The 19,872-nt window shown below is 43.2% G+C and overlaps 1 protein-coding gene across 9 annotated transcripts in view; it reads right to left on the bottom strand.

Annotated features, from left to right (window-relative positions):
• LOC129696481 (centrosome and spindle pole-associated protein 1) overlaps positions 1-19,872 on the bottom strand; it is a 96,809-nt gene that overhangs the window by 34,998 nt on the left and 41,939 nt on the right. For all 9 annotated transcript variants that reach the window (XM_055634416.1, XM_055634415.1, XM_055634418.1 and 6 more), the window contains 7 exons: positions 18,459-18,570; positions 16,158-16,278; positions 10,881-11,028; positions 7,913-8,056; positions 6,976-7,088; positions 5,268-5,417; positions 2,982-3,128 (listed from right to left, as the gene is read on the bottom strand). In XM_055634416.1, coding sequence (XP_055490391.1) covers positions 2,982-3,128; positions 5,268-5,417; positions 6,976-7,088; positions 7,913-8,056; positions 10,881-11,028; positions 16,158-16,278; positions 18,459-18,570 — 935 coding nt within the window. The remainder of the gene's footprint in view (positions 1-2,981; positions 3,129-5,267; positions 5,418-6,975; positions 7,089-7,912; positions 8,057-10,880; positions 11,029-16,157; positions 16,279-18,458; positions 18,571-19,872) is intronic.

Raw genomic sequence — 19,872 nt, 5'->3', positions numbered from 1 at the left:
ACATCCTCAGGACTTTCTACAGGGGCACGGTGGAGTCTGTACTCACGTACTGCATAAATACGTGGTACTGCACCTGCAACTGCTCGGACAGGAAGGCTCTGCAGAGGGTAGTGAGGGGAGCAGAGAGGATCATTGGCGTCTCCCTACCCTCGGTACAAGAACTGTTCCAGAGCCGCTGTCTGAAGAAAGCACAGAGAATTGCCAAGGACAAACTGCACCCCCTCCACACACACCTGGATCTCCTGCCATCAGGCAAGAGATATCGAAGCATCAAAGCCCGGACTACGAGGCTGCTAAACAGCTTCCTACCACAGGCTGTGAGGCTGCTAAACAGTCACTCTGCACTCACAGTCACTTGACTTGACTCTGCGGCTGGCACGGACACTTTAATAACTGGCACTGGCCACTCAAATCAGCGGCCCCGGACATTTTTTATGATTGGTTTACTGTATTTTAACATTGTGTTTTTTACCTGCTTTTAACTATTTATACTGTTCCATCAGGGACTGGATTGTTTTTTTTAGTGTTATTATGTGTGAAGTGTTTTTAAATTTCATGTGCGATGCTCCGCTATTCACTGGGAAACGTCTTTTCATTTTGCACTGTACAACTGTTGCTTGCAAGATGACAATAAAGGTTGATTGATTGATTGACTGTGACCCCTTGTCCTGGACTTCCCCAACATCGGGAACAATCTTCCTGCATCTAGCCTGTCCAACCCCTTAAGAATTTTGTAAGTTTCTATAAGATCCCCTCTCAATCTCCCTAATTCTAGAGAGTATAAACCAAGTCTATCCAGTCTTTCTTCATAAGACAGTCCTGACATCCCAGGAATCAGTCTGGTGAACCGTCTCTGCACTCCCTCTATGGCAATAATGTCCTTCCTCGGATTTGGAGACCAAAACTGTACGCAATACTCCAGGTGTGGTCTCACCAAGACCCTGTACAACTGCAGTAGAACCTCCCTGCTCCTATACTCAAATCCTTTTGCAATGAAAGCTAACATACCATTCGCTTTCTTTACTGCCTGCTGCACCTGCATGCCTACCTTCAATGACTGGTGTACCATGACACCCAGGTCTCGCTGCATCTCCCCCTTTCCCAATTGGCCACCATCCTGCATTTATACCCAACAGTTGAACCTTCTTAACCAACCTTCCATGAGGAACCTTGTCAAAGGCCTTACTAAAGTCCATATAGACAACATCCACTGCTTTACCCTCGTCAATTTCCCTAGTAACCTCTTCAAAAAATTCAAGAAGATTAGTCAAACATGACCTTCCAGGCACAAATCCATGTTGACTGTTCCTAATCAGACCCTGTTTATCTAGATGCTTATATATATTATCTCTAAGTATCTTTTCCCAATAATTTGCCCACCACTGAAGTCAAACTAACAGGTCTATAATTGCTAGGTTTACTCTTAGAACCCTTTTTAAACAATGGAACAACATGCGCAGTACGCCAATCCTCGGGGACTATTCCCGTTTCTAATGACATTTGAAATATTTCTGTCATAGCCCCGGCTATTTCTACACTAACTTCCCTCAATGTCCTAGGGAATATCCTGTCAGGACCTGGTGACTTATCCACTTTTATATTTTTCAAAAGTGTCAGTACTTCTTTTACTTTGAACCTCATAGTATCCATAGTTACTCTACTAGTTTCCCTTACCTCACATAATTCAATATCCTTCTCCTTGGTGAATACCGAAGAAAAGAAATTGTTCAATATCTCCCCCATCTCTTTTGGCTCTGCAGATAACTGTCCACTCTGTCTCTCCAATGGACCAATTTTATCCCTCGTTATCCTTTTGCTATTAATATAGCTGTAGAAACCCTTTGGATTTACTTTCACCTTACTTGCCAAAGCAACCTCGTATCTTCTTTTAGCTTTTCTAATTTCTTTCTTAAGATTCTTTTTACATTCCTTATACTCCTCAAGCACCTCATTTACTTCATGCTGCCTATAATTATTGTAGATCTCCCTCTTTTTCCGAACAAGATGTCCAATTTCCCTTGAAAACCAGGGCTCTTTCCAATTTTTACTGTTTCCTTTCAACCGAACAGGAACATAAAGATTCTGTACTCTTAAAATTTCCCCTTTAAATGTCCTCCATTTTTCTTCTACATCTTTCCCATAAAACAAAATGTCCCAGTTCACTCCTTTTAAATCATCTCGCATCTCATCAAAGTTAGCCTTTCTCCAATCAAAAATCTCAACTGCACATTTAAGAAACCCCCCGTCTCTTATTCTCTGTTTCTTTACTTTTTTTTCTTTCTCCTCTTGTATCCGAGTGCTTCCCTTTTCTGCTTCCTGCCTCCCATTCTGTCTACTAGCTTTCGCTATTTGAGTCCCTCGCCCCAACCATTCTAGTTTAAAGTCTCCCCAGCAGCCTTTGCAAATTTCCCCGCTAGGATATAATAGGTAATACTGCTAGGTAATACTGGACGTTAATCACTTTGGCAAGATACAGTGCTCTTTTTGGGCACCGGCATGTCCTTAAGAAGCAGGCAAGAACCTCAGACCACAAAAGCGAGAGGTTGAAGATTTTCTTATGTACACCAGCAAGTTGGTTTCCACAGATTTTAGCACTCAGCTAGGTACGCTGTCTGGGCCAATGCTTTGCCCCGATTCATCATCTTGAAGGATACTCTGATATCAACCTCAGAGACCACAATCATAGAGTGGTTAAAGGCTGTGGGGGACTCATGTAGATTTGTCATTATTCTCCCTTTCAAAAGTATCCATAAAAGGCATTGAGCTCATCCAGAAGTGATGTGATATTGCCACTATGCTACTCAGTTTTGCTTTGTGGGAGGGGATAGTATGCAAGTCCTGCACAGCTATGAAGTGTCCCTCAATTAATTATAAAGAAATGGCAATGATTATATTAACAATTAGTTCCCACCTGATAACATCAAATAGTACAAACCAACTTTTCATATATTTTTAGATTCTAAAATTAAAACAAAATATACCTTTTCGTCTACCCTTTCACGCTCTGCCCTTTCCGCATGCTGTTGAAATAACTCCTCCTGTTTTTCCTCCTCTTCTTTTCGCTTTTTTTCTGCTACTTTACGACGTTCTTCAGCCAATCGTACAATTTCTTCATTTTTGAGCTTTTGCTGGAAGTGGAATCAGATAGAAATAATATATATTTTTAATTTAATGTCGATTTCTTTCCCACCCTATTTGCACCAAACCCTGAGATTCTCACATTTTACATCAGATTTCATGTGTAGGTCAACATCTATAAGAGCAAGCATACAAACAAGTAGGCCACAAGGCCCTTCAAACCTACTATACTCTCACAAAGATAAACTTGGAAATCTGATTTGAGTATTTGTCAGCTTCTCCACAAGATACTTGGACCACTCACTGTTGAAATCATTGTGATAGCATGACTTTAAAGTAATAACACAAAAGTTAACTTAAAGGGTAATTCATGGAGAAACAATGACATATGAAAATAAGCTAGCCAATAGTATAAAAGAGGATAGCAAAAGTTTCTTCAGACTATTCAGTTCTCTGCGTCTTCATTTTTTTTTTTAACAAAATATTTTCAAATATCCTTTGAAAGCCCATATAAATGATAACAAATGTAACAATTTAATCTATTACCTTGGTTATCCTTCCAAATAGATCAACTAAGTCATTAGTTCTGACTTGCCCTTAACAAATGCATGCTGGTTCTCAATTCATAATTGTCTAAGTGCTCATGCTTATGATAAAATACTTGTGATACCAAGTCTACTTCAATGGAGAGAACGTTTTTTAGATTTTTTTTTTGTAAGTTAAGGGCCTGTCCAACTTACGCAACCTTGGCTCGCAAATTACGTGACCTCATGGTCGCTTGAGGCGTATGGGCACCTTATGGCCGCGCGGGGCCAGTCCCACTTAGAAGCGCGGAGCTGTGCGGGGCTCCGAAATTCTTGCAGTGGCCGAAATCTTTGCTCGCCAACGGCCTGTCGACCCACATACACACACAGGCGCATTGCGATCGTACTCAGCGCCTTGACGGCTTACGCCTAGCGCGTGGCATTGCGTGATGACGTCACCACCCGACGGCGTGCGACACCCAAATTCAGTCGGCCCGCATCGGTGAGACCAAGCGGAGGTTGGGCGATCGTTTCGCCGAACACCTCCGCTCGGTCCGCAATAACCAAGCTGACCTCCCGGTGGCTCAGCACTTCAACTCCCCCTCCCACTCCGCCTCCGCCTCCGACCTCTCTGTCCTGGGTCTCCTCCATACACACACAAATTGGAGGAACAGCATTGCGATCGGGACTCAGCATGAACATCGAATTCTCCCACGGCTTACGCCTAGCGCGTGCTGCATCCCACCCTGCGTGATGGCTACTCCTCCTTTCCCTTCTTGTCCCGACCCACCCCCACCCCCGATCAGTCTGAAGAAGGGTTTCGGCCCGAAACGTTGCCTATTACCTTCGCTCCATAGATGCTGCTGCACCCGCTGAGTTTCTCCAGCGTTTCTGTGTAACCTCCGCCTCCTGCCCAGCTGATTTGTAAGCATGACATAAATGATGTCACGCACGAACTTAGCGCGACCTCCGTTCGTCGCGCCAAACGCACGCAATCGCATGCAAGTGGGACAGGCCCTTTAGAAGCTAAAATTATCATCTTTGTTGGTAGCCAGTGAGGTGAAGTATTCAATTTAAAATTATCACTAAGGGAGGAAGAATAGGAAAAATATATATTTAACATAGAGGATTGCTTTGCCACTGAAAATGGTTGTAACACATCATTCCAGTTTTTAAGGAATTACCAAAAGAATTTGTGAAGCAGAGGAAGGTGCAAACCCTGAATAGAGAACATTGTCTAATGAGAGGCATTTTACATTTTAGAATACATTAATGAAGAAACAACAGACATATGGCTTTACATCTGATAGTACCTTTCCTTGATACTGAGAGTTTTTCTTGCCCACAATGCTGAATACAAATTATAACTGAAATTTCCCATAAATTTTGCTGTGGGCATTAAGACTTGCCTTACAACATCCTGGCTGGTTAAAAAAAAAAAACGATTGCTCTACCGTAAAATTTTCCATTACTGCAGCAGCATTTAAATGGATAGTATAAAAAGTGCAGATTTAATCAGTTCTAATTAAAAATGAATTTGCTTTGAAATAATTAAACACCTATTTTAAATAGAAGGATTCACTTTGCTATATGTAGGGCGTGCCATTTATGAAAAGCAGCAATTGAAAAAAAGTGCAAAGATTTCAGTCAAAATTGAAAGGTTACCTCCTCTTCTTTACGTCGTTTCTTTTCCTGTTCCTCTTCAAGTTCTTTTGCAATTCGTACTCTCTGTTCAGCAAACCGCTTTTCTTCTCGTTGCTCTTCAAGTTTACTGTTTTCACGTTCTTCCTCTGCTTTACGCCGCTTTTCTTCAATCTGAAACCAATTGATTTATTTTATTTCTTGAAGGAAAATTCAGACGAAAATACTGTCCTTTCATTTTACTAAATTTCACATACCACCTTTGCTGCATCAGAACTGCAGGCTAATCTTTTTTCAATGCTTTAGCTTGGTTTCCACGCTGGGGTGATGTGAAATTTGAGTATATAAATTTGAATTCTAGTTCTATTTTCTAAGTTGAAAAGTCATTAATTATTTATGCACAAATAATATCAGACGGAAAGATAAACTACAGAGTTTAAAATGCACAGCAAAAATTAAGCTTTGAAAGCAAAGTCCCTGCTGAGGTGCTGCAACACAAAGTTGTGAAACTTTGTGAATCAACTCAAACTGAAAGATAAGAGGGGGGGGGGGGGCTGTACATAGTGCCGTCCGTGGATATGAGGATACATTTTGGCCAGGTGAGTGCCATTTCATCATGGTACATATAGCCTTAAAGATCAGCACAAAGGTAACTTCCCTACTTTTCTTACAAATAGTGCATCACAAAATCTCTTTTCTTATAATTATACATTAATTATACATTAATAAATATATAATCCATCTCCGAAGGCAGACTTGGTTTTGCCTCTCATCTAAAAGGCTTCATCTCAAATAATGCAATCCTCCCTCAGTACTGCACTGGATGTACCAACCTTGATTTTTGTGTTCAAGTTTCTGGTGTGGCGCTTGAATCACAAAAGTCGACCAAACTGAAAGCAACACATTGCAAAAGTCTCAATTTCAATTGGAGTGATCCAGACCTCCCACTAAGAAAGATGCTAAGTGTTGCCTCTGCAACTGACTGACCAACACACTCACAGGAGCTACTCAGGTAGTGACAGGTCCTTTAACCAATGCTGGAATAACACTTCACCCTCTTCTAAAGAAATGTTTCTGTGATCAAGGTGCACACTTTAAGAACATTTGAAAGTATCAATATTTATGAGGTATGAGCAATATTAATATCATTCATATACATGGTGAAAATGGCACCACCTGTCATTAATTTAATTTAATGTCACAAGTACAGAGGTACAGAGTAAAGCTTTTTTGTTGCATGCCCAGTGCAATGCAGAAGTGAAACAAAATACTTCATGATGAAGCAGAAGTGCTGATCTCACTTAGCTATTTGTTTTAAGATTTTTATAAATTCTATAATAATAGTTCATTAAAATATTCCACTATGCAGCATTTGAAAGAAAATATTTCACAAATGGCCAGAGATCAATGCCTTCTACGATGGAAAGGAAAGTTATCAAACTATCAGCCTCAACCAATTAGAATTAGGGGAAACAATCTCAGGGATTTTCAGAGGAATAACATAGAAAAGGGAGAGCAAGACAATTTAATTTCTAGGCCAACTTTCTAGTGCAATTTGACTTTGTAGTACACACATTTTAATCCAACAGCAATCCAATTGATCCGCGGCAGAGCTGACTTTTTTTTTATTCTCACAGATAAAGTAGAGCAACTGTAAATTCAATGAAATGAAAACAAAGAGAAAGGAATAAATGAGTTCACCAAAAAGGTGAATATTTTTAACTGCATTTACTTGTAAGCGTAGATATTCTTTATATTTTTCCTGATCTGGAACTTTTCTTTCAATTTGTTGATCGATGATCGGATTTCCTTGGGAATATTGTGATGCATTTGCAAAAGTAAAACCTACAAAAAGAAAAAAGAAAAATAAATAACATCTCCAAACTGTCACAACTTAAAACAAATAGTTTGCATGGGTTACCTTTATTCAATGTGTGTGAAGAAAATCAACAGGAGACCACACACCAGTTTTATTAGTGGGTTAGCAGTGGAGAGAATTGGCAGCTTCAAATTCCTGGGTATTAACATCTCGGAAGATCTGTCCTGGGACCAGCAGTTGTGTGTGATCTACTTGCTTTGAAGTTTAAATAGATTTGGCATGACTGCAGATGTACTGTAGGTAGTATTCTGACTGGTTACATCATGGCCTGGCACAGCAATTGCAAAGCACTAGACCACAAGAGGCTGCAGGGAGCAGTACACTCTGCCCAGTCCATGTCAGGCAGCCAACCCACCAGCAAAAGCATCTACATGAGGTGCCATCTCAGGGACGTGGCATCTATCATCAAAGATCCCCACCATCCATTGCATGCCCTCTTCTCGCTGTTACCATCAGGCAGGGAGGCACAGAAACCTGAATTTGCATACCATATGACCAGGAACAGCTGACAACATATTTCTGGATGGATGCGGGCATTTTAGGTGGGCTAGCACAGATAACAAGAGTAATATTACAGGTACACCTCATTAATCTCAGGACAGGAATATGATTCAGGGTGATTTCGTGGGTGAAGCATGAGGGAAAAGAGAATTTAATCCATTATAATGATCTGAAAAGTAACCCCACATCACTACCCCAAAACAATTGGTATCAAGACACTATAACCAGTATAATGTAGAATATCTGACGCATGCAATTGTTCTGAATATTCACTTTCATGCAAATTTACCTCTGGCTTTCTCTTGAGGAGTTGCAGCACCTGGTCTGGTTAAATTCTGATCAAGAGGTACCGTGACTTTAGGATCTTGATTTTGTTGCTGAGGGAAGCCCCTGTAGGCATTTTCATTCTGTTTATGCATTTTCTTCAGATCAGCTGTTTGCAATGTCATACAAGGTAAAGTAAATGGATTTCAGATTACAATGAAAACACTCCCAAAAAATGTAATACAGCATTGGATGTTTAATTTTAAAAAAATCAGAATCAGAGGGCATTAATGACTAAATGCCTTTCCTTCACATCTGATAAAAAACTAGCCCATGTTATTGAGTAGTAGTAGTAGTAGTAGTAGTACAGGTGCACAACCTTTTATCCGACAGCCTTGGGACCAGACACTTTTCGTAATTCGGTATTTGTCGGCCTTCGGAATGGAAATTTTTTAGCGTAGATTTTAATGGCTGGCTCAGTGGTAGAGTGCTCGGCTCATATCCGCAAGGTCGCGAGTTTGTGCCTTGATCCCGGCAGTTCCTCGGTCGCGAGTTTGAGTCTTCAATGTAGTTTTTTCTTGCAGAATAAATGTCTGTATGAAATGCAGTGTGTTGAATGAATTCCTGAATTTGTAAATGTGACCGCAGCATTGAATCACCTCTCGCATTCAAGACTTCCCCCGCCCGAGTTGCGGGGTTGAAGAGCTCCTGGACCGGGGCCTACATCAATGCCCCGCTTGCGTTTTTTTAATAGTATTTTTAAATGGTAAATGTGGGGGCGGGGGGGGGGGGGGGGGGGGGGATCTAGGGGGAAACTGTTTAAATCTCTTCCCTGTCCGGGAGACCCCGACCACCCTGTCGGGTCTCGGCTGTCGTTGGGGCCTAGCACCGTGGACAATCGCCATCGAACACCCGGGGGCTCCAGTCCCCGAGACTGCGGATCTGCGGACACCATCGTGGGGGGCCGAGTGGAGCGTGGGAGATAAGTTTATTTGGCTGCTTCCATCACAGCGATGGGGCTGGATGCTTTAGTAAATTAGCCGCAGGTCCTTGGGTCTATTTGTTCTGTAATGTAGAGAGCTGCTTCCCGAAAACGCGACTTTCCAGCCGGTGTCACGTTTGGAACAACCCGGACCGGGACAGTCCAACCCGGCACGGCTTCATGGCTGTGGGACTCACCATCGTATGGGGTATCTTGCATTCATTTCAGACCGGGGCGCGGGCCATACATCGCCCCGCGCGCGGCCTAAAAAGGCCGTGGGACTCGTCATCGCCCACCTGGGGCTTGGACATCCGGGAGAGCAGAACAGGGGAGGCGACTTGCCTTTTGGTGGCCAAACTGTGAGCTTTGTGTGAATTTACATCCTGGTAAAAATGTAAGACAGTGTCTTTGTTTGTAGGCTGTGGAAACAACATTTCGTTTGAGTATCACCCTCAAATTAAATTTGTTTTATTGAAGGGGATTTTGTCACCCCTTTCGGGGCTACATGGACCGAAGGCGGAGGTTTTCCACTGTTATATCCGTGTGCGGAGGCGACCGTTTGGCACCAAACGTGAACTTTGGTCACGACATCCTGGAAAAAATGTCTTGGGATTCCTACTCTACCCTCCCGGGCAATATACCCTCCACCTTCTCTTTTATGAATGGGGATTTAGTTCCCCTTTCGTCGAGGACCGACCGGAGGTTCCGCTGTCACCTCTGCGGGCCGCCCTCGGTGAACGGCCTGTCTCCCTGTCCCTGGGATAGCAGGGGGCGATCAAACAGCACAATACCCCACTCCCCCTCCAACTCCAGAGGAATCCGCTCCCCGATGGGCCGCTACGGCGACAAGTGGCAGTTCGCCCACAGCCCGAGCTTCGCGACCCCAAGAACAAGACGTACCTTGCACACCATCAGCTTCTGCCCCTACGGGGAGCGTGTTCCTCTGGAGTTGGAGCGGGGCTGGGCTGGAGTTGCTGATCTGGGATCTCCGTGCTTGCAGTGGGCCTGGGGGTCGGTGTCCCGTGAGCGGCCCAGCTCGGGCTGTGGGCGAACGGCTTCTGGTGCGTCCCATCGGGGAGCGTCTCCCGCTAATCAGCAGTTTTCCTCTGGAGTTGGAACGGGGCTGGGCTGCTGTTGGCTGTGGGTCTCTGGGATCTCCGTGCTTGCAGTGGGCCTGGGGGTCGGTGTCCCGTTGGTCCTGACGTCTCCGATGACTGGCATTGTATGCTGGCATCGCCGACTTGAAGACAGTGCAAAGCCCCCACGCCGGTGCAATGGGCGGAGAGCTGGAGAGGGGAGGGAAGGGGTCACACACATGGCCGGGAAGGAGAGGGGTGTAGGTGGGGTGAAACTGAAGGTAGCGACAATCTGCTGCTCCCTGCCCGCTGAGTTAAAAAGTTCCCACGCAAGACTCACGATACACTGTGTATCGTGAGTCTACCGTGGGAACTTTTTAACTCAGCGGGCAGGCAGCAGCAGATTGTCAATTATTAACCCTCCCGCGCAATATACCCTCACCTTCTCTTTTATGAATGGGGATTTAGTTCCCCTTTCTTCGAGGACCGACCGGAGGTTCCGCTGTCACCTCTGCGGGCCTCCCTCGGTGAACGTTTTCAAGGACCTTTCTTCAAGGACTGAAAAAATGTCCGCTATTCGGAGGTTTTCGTTATTTGGATCTTCGGATAAAAGGTTGTGCACCTGTAGTAGTAGTAGTAGTAGGTGAAAATACAGATATTATTGCAAATAGAGAAATTAGTTTAAACCCTTGAATTGGAATAAAATATAGGGGGAAAAATTGGTACTTCAAAGATTACAAAGAAAAATACTGTCAGAAGTTACTGTGAATTTGAAAAACTATTTTTATGTTAAGGTGGCTTATTGTTGGGCGAAATATAAAAATAACTTTGATCTGATATATTGAACAGTGGTACGCAGTATACAAAATTGCCAAGTACACGCGTAAACTTCACCAGCACAAATTTAAAGAAAGGGAAAAATATAAAACTCATACTTAGCAAATTTCCTTCTGCATCTCTTAGAGGTGCACCTCCACCTCCTCTTCCCCATGGATTGTAAATTTTCATTTCCTGCTCAACTTTTGCATCATATTTCAGTGTTTCTTCCTTTTCTTTTTTCTTCCTTTCCTCTCGTTCTTGCATCTAAAGATATCAAGCATTTAAGAATAATTTCCTGTAACATTTGAGAATAATTTTACGAAATATACTCGGGCCACTGACAAGTTTAGTGTGAAGCATGCTCTAGCTGAACAAATGTCTGTCCGGTTAAACAACTCCGACCTATTATAAATATTAACAAATTAATAATTTGTTAATATTCCCTTGAGAATAATGTCCCAGAACATATAAAACAATGACTTATATTGTCATTGTCTTATATGCAAGTTGTAATATTACCAACTATAATACAAGTAATATAAGTTGTTATATTATCTTTAACAACTCAAGCTTAGAATGACATATATATGACTATGCAGGCTGCCTTTAAATTCTGTACTTACAATGCCCTCCATAATGTTTGGGACAAAGACCCATCATTTATTTATTTGCATCTTTACTCCACAATTTGAGATTTGTAATAGAAAAAATCACTAGTGGTTAAAGTGCACATTGTCAGATTTCAATAAAGGCAGTTTTTATATATTTTGGTTTCACCATGTAAAAATTACACTAGTGCTAATACATAGTCCCCCCCCATTTCAGGGCAGCATAATGTTTGGGACGCAGTAATGTCATGTAAATGAAAGTAGTCATGTTTAGTATTTTGTTGCATATCCTTTGCATGCAATGACTGCTTGAAGTCTGCGATTCATGGACATCACCAGTTCTCTGGTGATGCTCTGACAGGCCTGTATTGCAGCCATCTTTAGCCTATGCTTGTTTTTGGGGCTAGTCCCCTTCAGTTTTCTCTTCAGCATATAAAAGGCATGCTCAATTGTGTTCAGATCAGGCGATTGACTTGGCCACTCAAGAATTGACCATTTTTTAGCTTTGAAAAATTCCTTTGTTGCTTTAGCAGTATGTTTGGGATGATTGTCGTGCCGTAGAATAAACTGCCGGCCAATGATTTTTGAGGCATTTGTTTGAACTTGAGCAGATAGGATGTGTCTACACACTTCAGAATTCATTCTGCTACTACCATCAGCAATTGTATCATCAATGAAGATAAGTCATACATTTCAGCAGCCATACATGCCCAGGCCATAACACCCCCACCACCGTGTTTCACAGATGAGGTGGTATGCTTTGGACCTTGGGCAGTACTTTCTTTCCTCCATACTTTGCTCTTGTCATCACCCTGATATAAGTTAATCTTCGACTCATCTGTCCACAAGACCCTTTTCCAGAACCGTGGTTGCTCTTTTAAGTATTTCTTGGCAAACTGTAACCCGGCCATCCTATTTTTGCGGCTAACTGGTGGTTTGCATCTTGCAGTGTAGCCTCTGTATTTCTGTTCATGAAGTCTTCTGTGGAATGTGGTCATTGACAAATCCACACCTGAAGCGTGTTTCTGATCTGTCGGACAGGTGTTTGGGGATTTTTCTTTATTATAGCGAGAATTCCTCTGTCATCAGCTGTGGAGGTCTTCCTTGGTCTGTCAGTCCCATTTGCGATTAGTGCTCTATTTCTTCTTAATGATGTTCCAAACAGTTGATTTTGGTAAGCCTAAGGTTTGGCTGATGTCTCTAACAGTTTTATTCTTGTTTCTCAGTCTCATAATGACTTTAATTGGCACAATTTTGGGCCTCATGTTGATAAACAGCAATAAAAGTTCCCAAAGGTGATGGAAAGACTGGAGGACAGATTAGGTGCTGAGAGCTCTCTTATACATGCATTAAGGAGGCATTTAAACACACCTGAGCAATTACAAACACATGTGAAGCATGTTTGGGACACATTGGAAGCATGTTTGGGACACATGTGAAGCACGCGTCCCAAACATTATGGTGCCCTGAAATGGGAGGGACTATGTATAAATACTGCTGTAATTTCTACATGATGAAACCAAAATGTATAAAAATACCCTTTAATAAAACCTGACAATGTGCACTTTAACCAGTGTGATTTTTTTTCTATTAGAAATCTCAAATTGTGGAAATACAGAGGCAAATAAAACAAATGATGGGTCTTTCTTCCAAACATTATGGAGGGCACTGTATATACACATAAGTTTCAAGACTAAACATATATCATCTTTGTTCATACTTAATCACTCTTCTAATGAGAATAGTATGCAAGAGGATTATCGAGGATTTTTTAATCAAAATCAGTTTCTTGCAACCAAAATTTACATTTATGCCTTTCATCAAAAAGGCATAGAATTGGCAACTCCCTTTACTTTAAAAGATGCAAAACATCTACAAGGGAGTAAATTTTAGGAACTGTGTTTTAATAAGTTGACAATGTCCAATTCAAAGATTCATCCTTGAAGGTTGTATCATACTTAATTATTCAAATTATAACAGCAGGTGTGCTTGTGGACGTGACTTAATAATAAATTTCGGAGGGTGCTATTTACAACTAATAAAAGTTCAAATCCAAACCATCTTCACACCCTAAGTTGCCATAAATAGACCCAGTAGGTAAGGCAATAATAGGCATTGGCTAAATATTACATTGATTTTCCTATTGGGGAAAACAACATTTTAGATTGTTCTTCTATCTATCTATCTATCTATCTATCTATCTGTCTATCTATCTATCTATCTATCTATTTATATATATAAAACTCAAATCAGTCCGCCTGCGGTACGGATCCCTTCCTGCCTTTCGATTCGTTGACGGCTGCTCCTTCCTCAGCTTCCAACACACTTCGAAACAATGTTGCAAGACAGGAACACTGAACTTTTCACTGCTGCAGCAGGCAGGGGACAGCAGGCAGGGTGCTGGATTTTTTTTTCCATTGGAGAGACGGGTGCAGGGCAGTGCTGGGGGATCTTACTTTTGGGAGAGACTCAACGGGTTGCACTTGGTCTATTATATATAAGACGGGTGCATGGTGGCCATGCCTTGGGTTGGGGCTGCTCCTCACACACATTGGGGGCAAGCAGAACCTGAACTTTTCACTGCTGCAGCAGGCTGCACTTGAGTCAGGGGAGTGCTGGAAACTTACATTTGGCAACGGCTAGTTCCAAGGAGACGGGTGCATCTATTGGGTGGGGGAATCACACCATTGGGAGCAGACCAACGGGTCTGCCTTGGTCCGGCTTGTGCCTTTCCGGCTGCCTTTCTGCCTTTTGATTCGTTTCCATCGTGTGATGTCATAATGCCCAATGCTCGCAGTTGTCCAATCACAATGCCCGACGCTCGCAGATGTCCAATCGGAATGGATCAATTTACATGGACGGCTGTCGACTGCCTTTCTTCCTTTGATTCCCTGCAACTCCGAAACCAGACGCAGAATCGCCGAAATCTTTTCCATTTCGGTAGAGATTTCACTTTTCTTTCTAAGTATCCGCTCCTCATTACATTTCGTCGTGTTTAAGTACACGTTTTTAATCAAATCCTCCCCCCACCCCCCAATATTTCAAAAATAAACTGGCTTCTCACCCATAGAAGCAGCACCAGCCCCAGCCCATGGTGAACGTTCCATCGTGTGATGTCACAATGCCTGATGCTCACAGATGTCCAATCGGAATGGATTCATTTACATATGCCTTTGCAGGAGCACAAGCACTTGGTGAACGTTCCATCGTGTGATGTCACAATGCCCAATGCTCAAAGGCATTGTTGCCATAGAGGGAGTACAGAGAAGGTTCAATAGACTGATTCCTGGGATGTCAGGACTTTCATATGAAGAAAGACTGGAAAGACTCGGGTTGTACTCGCTAGATTTTAGAAGATTGAGGGAGGATCTTATAGAAACTCCTGATTACATTTTGTCGTGTTTATGTACACATTTTTAATCAAATCCTTCTCCCCCCCCCCCCCCCCCCCTCCCAATATTTCAAAAAAAAACTGGCATCACACCCATAGAATCAGCCCCAGCCCCAGCCCCAGCCCCTGGTGAACGTTCCATTGTGTGATGTCACAATGCCCAATGTTCACAGATGTCCAATCGGAATGGAATCATTTACATATGCCTTTGCAGGAGCCCCAGCCCATGGTGAACATTCCATCGTGTGATGTCACAATGTCCAATGCTCAAAGACATTCTTGCCATAGAGGGAGTACAGAGAAGGTTCACCAGACGGATTCCTGGGATGTCAGGACTTTCATATGAAGAAAGACTAGATAGACTCGGCTTGTACTCGCTAGAATTTAGAAGATTGAGGGCAGATCTTATAGAAACGAACAAAATTCTTAAGGGGTTGGACAGGCTAGATGCAGGAAGATTGTTCCAGATGTTGGGGAAGTCCAGAACAAGGGGTCACAGTTTAAAGATAAGGGGGAAATCCTTTAGGACAGAGATGAGAAAAACATTTTTCACACAGAGAGTGGTGAATCTCTGGAATTCTCTGCCACAGAAGGTAGTTGAGCCAATTCATTGGCTATATTTAAGAGGGAGTTAGATGTGGCCCTTGTGGCTAAAGGGATCAGGGGGTATGGAGAGAAGGCAGGTACAGGATACTGAGTTGGATGATCAGCCATGATCATATTGAATGGTGGTGCAGACTCGAAGCGCCGAATGGCCTACTACTGCACTTAATTTCTATGTTTCCCTCTCTCCTCACCCCCTCCCTCTCCTCACCCCCTCTCCCTCTCTCCCTCACCCCCCTTCCCTCTCTACCCCACCCCCTTTCCCTCTCTCCACCCCCGCCCCCTTCCTCCTACCCCTATGTCCCTCTTCCATCACTCCCCCCCCTACCCCTCTCCTTCTCCCTCCCCACTCTTCCACGTCTCCCCCCCTTCCCCCTCCACTCTCTCCCTCCCCACTCTTTCCCCTCTCTCCCCCCACACCTCCCCCCCTCCCCCCCTCCCTCCCTCCTCCCCTCCCTCCCCATCCCCCCCCATCCCCCACATCTCTCTCCCCATCCCCCTCTCTCACCCCCTACCTCGCTCTCCTTTCCCTCCCAAATCTGTCATGTTTCCTCCTCCTCCTCCTCTTCCCTCCCTCCCCTCTTCTCACCCCCCCCCCCCCCCCACCTGTGAGTTTGGGGGGTGGTTAATTTGAGTGTGATGCCGCAGCCCCCCCCCCCCCCCCCCCCCCCCCCGCAAACGCTGTTGGGGAAACAGACCCAACGGGTCTGCACTTGGTCTAGTATTTACTAAATTTGATAGAAATTGGTAAAACAAAGTGCATGTAATGAGAAACTTAAAAATAGTTTCACCTGTTTTTGCAAGAAATCCTTGTAGGTTTGTGGATTTTGCTTTGAAAAACCTGCTTGCTGCTCTGGTAAGAATCCACCTTCTGAATTTCTAATAGTGGTGGCATCATAAACATTTGGCGCGCTGCAAATGAAATGAACACCGAGAGTTGGTGACTGATGTATAACGACAAGCAAATTTAAAAAACAGTCATAATTCGAATCAAGCAAATTTAGAAAAGCACAAGATCAGTGAATATAATTCAAATTCCATTTTCATAAAGGCAAGGCTGATTGAAATTCTGTAGATTCTATGGAAGCAGCAGAATTAGGCCATTCAACCCATGAACACCAATTAAGCTTTCCCTCCCAACCCCATTGCGAATCTCCATAACTTGTAGAATATTGTCTGGTGAGAAGATTATCCTTATGATTTAGTTTTTTTTTGTGAAGGCAACGGTGCTTTGATTGAACGCGACTCAGCATTCTACCTGTATTGATCGAAGTTCATAAGGCAACATCGCGGGGCTGGCGAGCAGAATTAGCTGCACCAACATCCTGGAGCCCGGATTTAGTTGCACTGCCCAACATTCAATCGTGGGGAGGCTGATCTATCTTTCCCTCCTGAACCCCATTGTCCTGTCTTCTCTCCATAACCTTTGACATCCTTACTAATCAAGAACTAGTTAATCTCCACTTTAAACATTCCCAATTACTTAGCTTGTACAGCCGCCTGTGGCAATGAATTCCACAGATTCACCACCTTCTGATTAGAAAAATTCCTCCTCATCTCCTTTGTAAAGGTATGTCCCTTTATTCAGAGGTTGTGCCTCTAATCCTAGACTCTCCCACTAGTAGAAATATCCGCTCCACACTCAATCCAGGCCTTTCTCTGGCTGTTCGGTAAATTTCAATGTGATCGCCTTCATCCTTCTAAACTTCAGCTATTACAGGCCCAGTGCCATCAAACACTAATCATTCATTAACCCAATCATCCCCAGGATCATTGTCGTAAACTTCATCTGGACCATCTCCACATCCCTCCACAGAGATGGGGCCCAAAACTGATCACAATACTCCAAATGTAGTCTGAGCAGTGCCAACAGTGCCTGTTGGTGCAGACAACATTCTACAAGTTAATATTAGCTGGTTAATTGTTCATAGTGCTTCCAGAGAATCTAAAACTTTCAGTATGAAAATGGATATAAATTATCCTCTCAGTTATTTAAATAATGAGATATAAAGCATTAATGGAAAAATATGGAGGTGGTAAGGAGAAAGAAAACTCACATAGGACATAAATAATACAGAACAACATTGCAATGAAGAAAATGCATAAAAGCCAAACAGTGGTTAAAATGATAGAAGAGTTAATTTTCAGCTGAACAAAAAAATGCAAGAACTACAGAGTAATGATGATGGAAGACTTCAGTTATCTTAATAAAATCAGAGAAGGGATAGGGGAAGGTTGTATTAATGTGGCTGATTGGGGGAGTTGCCTTGGTGTTGTTAGGTTAGATGGGGAGAAAATGGGGCAGGTCTGATTGTATTTGAGACAATCTGGGGATGCAGTTATGCACAGAAAGGTAATCATGGAGGTGTCACATTTGCCACTTTAATAATATTAAGAATGGCCTCAGCACATCAGTTTACTGCTTTGAATGTGTTGCAATTTTACAGAAGTAACACCAAAATAAGTATTGCATGTTATTTGCCATCAATGTGCAATCTCTGAATAAACATGTGTGAATTGAAGATTTATGACATTTCAGGAATCAATTTCCCTTTTTCGTCTTTTAAAAATGATGTTATTCTTAGATTTTATTAAGTGAAGTCTCCCCTCACCATTTTGCAATGTTACTGATAACCCAGATTACACAAAGATGAGTACTCCTAATGTATTTTTATCCTTTCTTGCAATATCTGAGACATCCTGGAGTCCATCCGAGCAAGTGCAAACTGCAATAAACTATGACAATGGTTCACAGAAGTGCCATCATTGACAGAGGCGCATCTGTGACACTGGTCATGATCATTATTTAGGTCATATTTGTTTTCTATAGTCTCCTAAAAATAAATAAATGCAAAATTTAACCTATTTTGATAACAACCAATGATGTTCAGAAATTATATATTAGGAGACATGCAAAAACATGTGATAATCAGGGTTTTGTTTGACGTAAAGATAATCTACAATATGGTAAATTATAAGATAGTAATCGCTGCATGTTATGTACTCCATAAATATAGGAGTTAAAAACACAACTGCACCATCTGTTAAAATTGAAGTTTAACATATGGCAAATAATAAAAGCTAAAACTTACAAAGATTGGTCTACAGAGGCAATATGTGGATAACTTTGCATGGGCATGTTGGCCAGCCTACTGGAAGGATTGATCAAGGATACAGGCTGTGCTCCAATGACTCCTGGGCCATCTACATTGTAAAGTATAAAGCATTCAGTGTTGTAGTTGGAAGAAAATAAAACACAGAATCAATGAGTATCAACCATCTGTTCATCTTAAACATGCATCAGATAAATCACATTTCCATGCTGCCAATTATCAGGAGTTCATTTGCAAGGTAGCACAACGTGACAATCCCATAGTTCAGGTCATGCCCTCTTCTCACTGCTACCATCGCCCAGGAGATACAGGAGCCTGAAGTCCAATACTACTAGGTTCAGGAACAGCTACTTTCCTCTAACTATCCGTTTCTGTGAACCAACCTGCATAATCCTAATCCTCCCTTGATAACAGAACACCATGATCCACCTCTTGTACTACCATGGAATTATTTTCTAATTATGTTTTTCACTAATATATTTTTTTGCAGCCTTCATTATTTTAGAAATTGTGTAATTTATGTATAATTCATTATTGTGCATTTTTCTAAATCTATGGGTCTGTGATGCTGCAAGCACATTTTTCATTGTACCTGTGCCCCACTGTGCTTGAACATTTTGGGTGGGCGGCGCGACTCACGTCGCAACGGCCTCTGCAGTCCGTCTGTCTTTTTATTATTTTTTGTCTCGTTTGATTGTAGTTTTTATTTATTTTTTAACTGGGTATGTGTGCGGGGGGCAGAGGGTGGGGAAAGTTTTAAAATCTTTTCCCTGTAAGGAGAACCCAACCTTTTCTCTGTCGGGTCTCCGTTGTCGTTGGGGCCGAGCTCCGTGGAGCGGCCTCCAACCGGAACGACCTGGGGCTCCAGTCGCGGAGCTGCGGACTCACCCACCATCGCGGAGCTGGCCGAGTTCGGAGCGGGTGGAGCTGTGGTGGCGCGTGGCTGCGACCCGACCCCGGAGATTCGGAGGCAGGTCTGATGGACGGTGACACCGGGAGCCCGATGTCCCTGCTGGGAGACCGGGGGCTTCCGAAACAGCGACTTCTCTCGCCCGAGTTGCGGGGTTGAAGAGTACCTGGAGCGGGGCCTTACATCATCGCCCCGCGCGGCTTTGAATGGCTGCGGGACTTGCTAGCGCCTGCCGGGGGCTCCAACACCAAGACCCGGAGCGTGGCCTTGCATCGCCCGGCGCGGCTTTAATGACCGCGGGACACTTACCATCGCCCGCCGGGGACTTTGACTCTGACATCGGGAGGAGAATGGGGAGTGCAGGGGAGAGATAAGTCTTTGCCTTCCATCACAGCGAGGAGATGCGCTGTGATGGACGTTTGTGTAAATTGTGTTGTGTCTTGGTTCTTTTCCTTGTGTGTATGACTGCAGAAACCAAATTTT

The sequence above is a fragment of the Leucoraja erinacea genome, chromosome 4, assembly GCF_028641065.1.
Source record: "Leucoraja erinacea ecotype New England chromosome 4, Leri_hhj_1, whole genome shotgun sequence".
Lineage (NCBI taxonomy): Eukaryota > Metazoa > Chordata > Chondrichthyes > Rajiformes > Rajidae > Leucoraja > Leucoraja erinaceus.
The sequence above is the reverse complement of the archived record's forward strand: the minus strand, read 5'-3'. Positions and strand labels throughout refer to the sequence as shown.